At 51.3% G+C, this 7,690-nt stretch overlaps 1 protein-coding gene across 1 annotated transcript in view; it reads left to right on the top strand.

Moving 5' to 3' along the window:
- CRTAM (cytotoxic and regulatory T-cell molecule) overlaps nt 1–7,690 on the top strand; it is a 23,747-nt gene that overhangs the window by 6,318 nt on the left and 9,739 nt on the right. Inside the window, exons 2-5 of the mRNA XM_006767948.1 lie at nt 1,036–1,179; nt 3,691–3,846; nt 5,685–5,828; nt 6,714–6,872. Coding sequence (XP_006768011.1) covers nt 1,036–1,179; nt 3,691–3,846; nt 5,685–5,828; nt 6,714–6,872 — 603 coding nt within the window. The remainder of the gene's footprint in view (nt 1–1,035; nt 1,180–3,690; nt 3,847–5,684; nt 5,829–6,713; nt 6,873–7,690) is intronic.

The raw sequence follows: 7,690 nt of genomic DNA, 5'->3' as shown, positions 1-7,690 counted from the left end.
TTTCTGGAGGAAATGTGTATAAACACTCGAATAATTGGGGAGGTGGGTTGAGGCTGAGTCCCTGCGGGTGGTAGTGGGTTCTGGAGCCAGCTGACCACACCCCTTCTCTCCCTTGTGTTAGAAATAAGACGCTTGGAACCCAGGGGTCCCTGTGCATGCAGAGCCCCCGAATCCAGGGTCCCCGGTGCACGCAGAGCACCCCTAATCCAGGGGTCCGGTCCTCTCTCTCTAATGGTCAATAAAAACATATTATTCAGACTCTTGGCTCAGAAGCTGTTCAATTCCGATCAAGGGCGCATGCCCAGTTGGGGCTCCACCCATATATAATTAAATCATATTTAATTATATATGATTAAATATATCATAAATAAATAAATGCAGGTAAGAGGAACTGAGCAAGTGCCAGTAGATGTCCAACTGTCCCCTTTCCCATCCAGACCCCCCCCCCCCGCTTCAGCCCTCCTTCCCTCGCACGTCGGTGCCGGCTGAGGTCCCGTTTCTGGATGAAATGTGTTTAAACACTCGAATAATTGGGGAGGTGGTTGAGGCTGAGTCCTTGCGGGTGGTAGTGGGTTCTGGAGCCAGCTGACCACACCCCTTCTCTCCCTTGTGTTAGAAATAAGACGCTTGGAACCCAGGGGTCCCTGTGCATGCAGAGCCCCCGAATCCAGGGTCCCCGGTGCACGCAGAGCACCCCTAATCCAGGGGTCCGGGTGCATGCAGAACACCCCGAATCCAGGGGCCCCGGTGCCAGCAGAGCCGCAGGGCCAGGCCACGGGCATAGCTTCCCTTCGCAGGAGGCGCAGGGTTTTGGAGCATCTGCCCAGAGCGGATCCCTCCGGTTAATCCTGACGCACGTGACCCGTCCCTCACTCCTGATTGGAGCTCAGGCCACAGTCTTTCCCGATTGGCTAATTCAAAGGGAGGGGCTGGCCTTTGTGGTTTCCAGATGGGGCCCCAGGGAGCTGCAGGTCATGCGGGTGGAAATGGCAGCTGTTGGCCAGGAAAGATGACTGTTTATTCTCACACTCGCAGCGGCCTCCCTGGGCCCCGCGGAGACGGTGGAGGTGGAGGAGGGCCAGCCAGTGACCCTGAGCTGCGTGGCGCCCCCCGCAGAGCGAGGCCCCCTGCAGTGGCTGGCGCCCTCGGGGTTTACCATCTTCTTAAACCAGCATCGCGGTGAGTGGAAGAACATGGATGGCCCCCTGCTCCCCCAGGGGTCTTGGACAGACACAGCGCCGGAAGCCCAGGGCGGAGGGGGGGATCACAGAGGGCGTAGCCCCCCGGCCGTTCCACACGTGGCCGCCGGGGCCTCTGCACGGGAACCTCCCATCCCTCAGCCTGGCCTGCGGGGATTGGCCGAAACCTGCACCAGGCCTCCGACATCCCTTGAGGGGTCCCAGAGGAGAGGGCTGAAGCCAGACCGAGGAACCCCACCATGCACACACTGGGCCTTTAGTATGCATATGAGATCTTTGGTTAATCTCTTCCTGCCCTTGCCCCCGCTTCCCTCTGAGATTCATCAGTCTGTTCCATGTTTCCATGCCTGTGCATTGAGAGTCTGTCCCCTGGTGGTCAGTGTGCACTGTAGCTGCCGGTTGAGTGGTCTCCTGTGCATTGAGAGTCTGTCCCCTGGTGGTCATGTGCACTGTAGCTGCCGGTTGAGTGGTTGAAGGGTCGGATACTTAGCATATTAGCCTTTTATACATATAGATTATTGACATACGGGTTTCAGGTGTACAACATAATGATTGACATGAGTATATATTCAGTACGTCTGATTAGTATGCATCCCCTCACATAGTTACATTGTTGTTGCCTGCAGGATTCTTAAACATCTATTTCATTCATCTCTGAGAGCAGGATTCTAACCCTCCTCTTCATACTGAGGTCATTATATATTCCCACTCAACATTTCCAAGGCCACACACTTGGAACGTCTTCAAAACAGCAAACTTCATTCTGCCTTTGTAAAGCAGAGCCTCTGACAATGTAACAGGCTCTGAAACCATGACGCATTGATATGGTAGGTGCAGAATAACTGAGTGTACTTATTTCAAGCTAAATGAACCATGAAGGCTAGATCCCAATACTATTGTTAAAAGTTCTGACCAAGAAACTTTATGTAGAGACTAGAGGCCCAGGGCACAGATTCGTGCACAGGTGGGCGCTGATGGGGCTTGTCTGGCGAGGGGTAGGGAACTCAGGAGGTTGGCGGGCTGGAACCACCCTCAATCAGGGGGGGCCAATGGGGCCAGCCAGGGGGAGGGGCTGCGGGCAATTGGGGCTGCAGCGTGCGTTATAGTGACTGGTCGTTTTGGTCATTGCGGTCATCCCTTCATTCCAGTCGCTTGGCTTTTATATATATAGACAATGCTGTTACATAATGCCTTCGGATGTTTTGTTTTGGGCTTTTTAAGGTGATGGCATGACCAGATGTCTCCCTAGGAGGCCTGGATCTAGCTGGGTGGTTCCCCTTACCCTGTACATTGTTGCTGTAAATGGGGAAAGGGTCAGGGGGATGCGGGCATGTAGTATACAGAGAGGGTGGGATCAGGGGTCAGGGGTCAGGGATGCATTTAAACTCCGTACAGTGTACAGAACAGCCCCCACGACAAGGAATCAGGGACTCAAAAGTCGATAGTGCTGAGATGAATTCCTGCTTCTAGTTCATCTGACATCGGAGGGACACAGTGCGGTTCTGGGTGAGAAATAGCTTTCCTTGCTCAGCCATTCTTGGTTTAACAGGTCTAGGCTTATTCATATTATAAATCTCAACAGAAAAGAAAAAGAAAGGGAGGGAGGGAGGGAATGAGTGAGGGGGAGGGAGGGAGGGAGGAAGAGAGGACTGGTTAGCTGAGGGCCTCAGACTGCAATGGGCCTCCCCATAGAACCGAGAGGAACAAACAGCTGGAAGGACTAAGTCATAATTTGGGGGCAACTTCAAATAATAATGAACTTTTAAAAATAAGAAGCACCCAGCTGGAACAATGAATACCAATGCATTTATTTTACATTCTTCACACTCATTCTGTCAAGACAACATCAAATGAATCAGATTTCAAAAGGTAAATCATAGTGGGGCATTTTTTTTTAAGCAAACACATCCTTTAAAAAAACAAAAACACACAAGTTTTTTTTATTTTTATTTAGAGAGAGAGAGAGAGAGAGAGAGAGAGAGAGAGAGAGAGAGAGAGAGAGACATGGATGTGAGAGTGCCTCCTGCATGCTCCCGTGGGACTGGGCTGAAACCCGGCATGTGCCCCAACCGGGAATCCAACCAGCAACCTTTGGGTTCACGGGACAATGCCCAACCAACCGAGTCACACCAGCCAGGGCTAGTGGGGCGTTTTTCACAATGTAATGTCTAAAATTCTGTAAAATTCTCCTGCCACCCGTACCATCCACCAGCACAGTGTTCTTAATTTCCTACAAAGAGAAATAAAGCAAATGCTTATTTCACAGATACCAGGATCAACATATTTTATTTCCTATTCTCATTTCAAGCTAAGGAGAGGCATCCAGCTGGTAACACTAGTATTTGTAAGTCAACTCAATCCAAGATGTGATATTTGTTCCTGTAAAGTGTGCAAATCAAGAGCTATTCCTGCGAATAATCCATCCACCAAGAATCTATATTCATCTGGTACTTTTTCTCATAACATGCTCTCCTCCTCTCCCCCCATACAGCTTTAAAAAATACCAAATACCAGCTTCTTCATCACTCTTCCAATGAGCTCTCCATCCGCGTGGCCAATGTGACCCCGCACGATGAAGGCGTGTACACGTGTTTACATTACAGCCGCTCCGTGAGGAAAACAAAGGCGGTGAAAGTGGTGGTGCTGGGTGAGTGCCTCACAGCAAGGTGCCAGGAGGGAGAGGGGTGCACAGGAACATTACGTGTCATTTCCAATCTTAACATTTTAGTTTTAAAAGGTTCCCTCCAGCTATGACCTGGGCACCTCTGCCATCTTTTGTTGGAAGGAAACAGAAGGGAACACTTTGAGTTGCAAGCCCTTAGATCAGCGGTTCTCAACCTGTGGGTCGCAACCCCTTTGGTGGTTGAACGACCCTTTCACAGCGGTCACCTAAAACCCATCTTGCATATCAGATATTTACATTACGATTCATAACAGTAGCAACATGACAGTTATGAAGTAGCAACAAAAATAATTTAATGGCTAGGTCATAACATGAGGAACTGTATTTAAAGGGCCAGAAGGTTGAGAACCACTGCCTTAGATTAAAATGTGCATTCATGAAAGTTGTCTTTGGACTCAACTAAGTTTTCTCTCCCGGGAACTAAAAAAGAGAATTAATATTTGATGACCTGTGACTAGGCTCCAGGGGACCAGAGGTGGACTGGGCACCACCTCTGCTCACAAGGCCCTCGCACACTCGTTCCGGAGGGCAAAGCGTGTGTAAAGAAAGTAGAGCATTATGACAGCAATGAAGTCAGATGTGACTGCCCTGGAAAATCAGCTCACATCCTCTGCCCAAACCGTTTCCTCTCTCTTGCAGGGGGTGGGGGTGGGGTGGCGGGACTGGAGGAGGAGTGACAGCCTCCTGACCCAGCAGACCTGGCTCAGCTCTGGGTGTCACTTTTGTCAGGCTCATGTCCACTGTCTTTACCTGCCACCTTTCTCTGTGCAGAACAGCTGAATCAACAACGCAATCCCCCATGTCCTACCAATGAACTCACGCTTCTCTTACTGAGTTAGTATAAGCGGTGCCGTCCGTAAAGTAATGGCATGGTGACAAAGTGTCAGGAAAAGGGTGGCTCCTGGGGAAGACCCATGTGCTCAGCCCAGGGCCTTCTGTCCCCCTCGCTGGCCACCGCACAGCACTCCGCTTGGCTGTGTGTGTGTCCTCCTGGCAATCATAGCAGCCGTGAACACCTCCATCATTGCACTGTCACACATGAGCCTTTACCCCACGTGATCTTTTCATGAACAGTTTGGGGTGGAGTCTGTCACTAAACTACTAGTTCGGCATCTAACACATTGAACCACACTTGGCGCTGGCTTCCCAACGCCTGGATGGCAGGTGGATGAGTAAATGAATGTGAAGAGCACAGGTCTGGACCAACGTGTGAAGTAGAATGGTTTGAAAGCGAGAGTCTAACTACAAAGTATGTCCAAGGCAGGAACAGGAAGAGATCCAGGAGCCCTTTGTAAGACACATGGGCTTTGATGTTGGAAGAAAGAAGTAACTTGCAGTGAAGTGAGTCATAGACTCAGGAAGTTTAGAGTTTAAACAGCCAACTTATAACCCAGTTTCTTCATGTCACAAACCAGGAAATTGATAAACCAAAACATCGGACGACTAACCCAAGTTCTTACAACTAGTTGGTGACAAAGGTGGAGCTAGGATTCAGGACTCTATTCTTCACCTAGTGCTCAACCAATCAACACAGTCCGATATGAAAGGTGAAGCATTACTTTTGTAAGCGTCAGTTTGGGGATTCCTAGGGACTAATCACATGCTGGGTAGCAACCATCTGACTCTCGCCGAGTAGCTGCGCAGGCACAGCAAACTCCTAACTCTGTTCTGGGAGCGGTCAGGGGGAGATACGCCATGACTCAGCCCAGGCCCACAGTGACCCCTGCGTGAGCAGGCCCCGGGCTTCCTGAGATACGCAGACCAGCTAACTCAGCACAGAAAATTCGTTTTTTTTTTCCTAGCAACTCCCCTTAAGTCAACCCTGGAAGCCTCCATCATCAGAACGCAAAACAGGGAAGAGCAGGTGGCACTGACGTGCTCCACGGTGAGGAGCAGGCCCCCCCCACAGATAACCTGGCAGCTGGGGAACCACACGGAGCTCCCAGGTGAGTGCAGACCCTTGGCTCCCCTCCGGGTTTACCTCCTAAATTTCCGAACAATTCTGTGAATGGTTTGGCGCCCCCTGGTGGCAGGAGGTGTCAGAAAACACCATTCAATAATTTTCTGTTCCTTATAACCAATCGCTGTTACGTTTTAATCTTGGAAGGCTAATCACAAATAACATTATAACATGTTTTGTGCAGAGCAAGGTAAAATCTAAAATGTGATGTTTATAATAGCATCTTAAAATTTGACAACATTTTATAAAATAAAAGACAAAATGGAGCTGTTACTGTGAGCATAAGCTTCTTACTAGGCATAACATTGAGAGCACATTTAACATGCGACATGGCCTTTCTTATACGGGGCAGAACAGTGTCATACCCTCGATGACAGTAATTATGTAACAGAATCTAAGCCTCAAGCTGCTGATGGAAGTGGGTGACTGTCTCGCATAGAAACGGTTTGAGCTTGTTTCTATTTCAGCAGGGTTTCACGTGGTTTGACATCATCTTGGTTCTTAGAGCTGAAGGACCCTTTCTGGCGGGGAAACCGAGGCCAGTGAGCTCCGCGCAGCTGGCCCAGCTGCTCCAGCGCCGCTTGTTTATTCAGTGGAAGGCTCGCGCCTCCGGGTCCTGCAGGAGGCCAGCTGTCCTCGCCCAGCAGGCACGCGGCGGGAGCTGTCAGGAGGGGAGGGTTGATAGGAGCCTCTCCCCTGTGGTCACCGCTGCCCTCTGTGGAGAGGCCAAGCACACGCAGGCAGCGGTCTGTCAGAGTGAGGGTAGGAGGCTCACAGGCTGGCAAGAGGGCCAGGCTGGTTTCCGAGAGCCACGCCACCAGGAACCGGCGGCAGCCGCGGCCTGGCCTCACGCAGCGCCTGTTGCCCGCAGGGGACACCTCTCACGCCTTTGACAGCGACTTCAGGGCCTGGAACAGCAGCAGCGCGCTCAGGGTCCCCGCGCGCCCGGGCTCCGCGGTGGACTGCGTGGTGCGCCACAGGGGCCTCCGCGGAGGGCGGCTGGTGGTCTCCTTCCGGTTTGAAGATTTGGGTAAGGACTGATGACGTCTGTCATCATTTTAACTTTCCTCAGTGTTATACTACCAAACCCAATGGGAGGAAGCTCCCCTTAGCAAGTTCCCTTAATGATGGAAGCTTCTCCAGCTGGGCAGCCCGTGGCAGCTTTTCCCACGCTCCTCGCCCCCACCCCGCCCCGCTGCCTGGGAGCCGCGTCCGCGTCTCACGCTCTCAGTGTCAGCTGGCTTTCTGATTGTGACGTCACATGTGCACAGTGTCAGCTGGCTTTCTGATCGTGACGTCACATGCTCACGCGTCACGCCTGCTTTCTGATTGTGATGTCACACTCTCACAGTGCCATGCTGGCTTTCTTATTGTGACGTCACATGCGCACAGTGCCACGCTGGCTTCCTGATCCTGACGGCCAGGTCAGGGACGTGCCTCATTGCAGCGCAGTCATGTTTCGGGGAGACCAGATGAGCCGCACCGCGCCTTTATATTTGACCCCAAAGGAGGTCATACGAACTGAAATCCATCTAGCGTGTCGGTATCATTTGATGTGAACACGAGGCGCTCACTCGGGGACATTGTCATGATCAGTCTGTAGATGTTAAGCTGTTTTTGGAAGATTTTAGTTTAATCGTTGATATTCTGAGCAAACAAGACAACAGTAAAAATCAACAAAACATCAAGTATTCAAGGCGAAGAGGAGTGGCTTCCATTTTCAGAATCTCTAGTCTCCGGCTCTTTTACGCGAGAGAATCTTTTGAGCAAGAAGCTCCGAGTCCCGCGTGGTCCCAGCGCACACCGCGCGCCAGGCCTCTCTCAGGGGCAGCGCCTGGGAACCGCTCC

This window comes from Myotis davidii, unplaced genomic scaffold (assembly GCF_000327345.1).
Source record: "Myotis davidii unplaced genomic scaffold, ASM32734v1 scaffold203, whole genome shotgun sequence".
NCBI classification, from domain to species: Eukaryota; Metazoa; Chordata; class Mammalia; order Chiroptera; family Vespertilionidae; genus Myotis; species Myotis davidii.
This window is presented reverse-complemented; position numbering and strand designations above follow the sequence as displayed.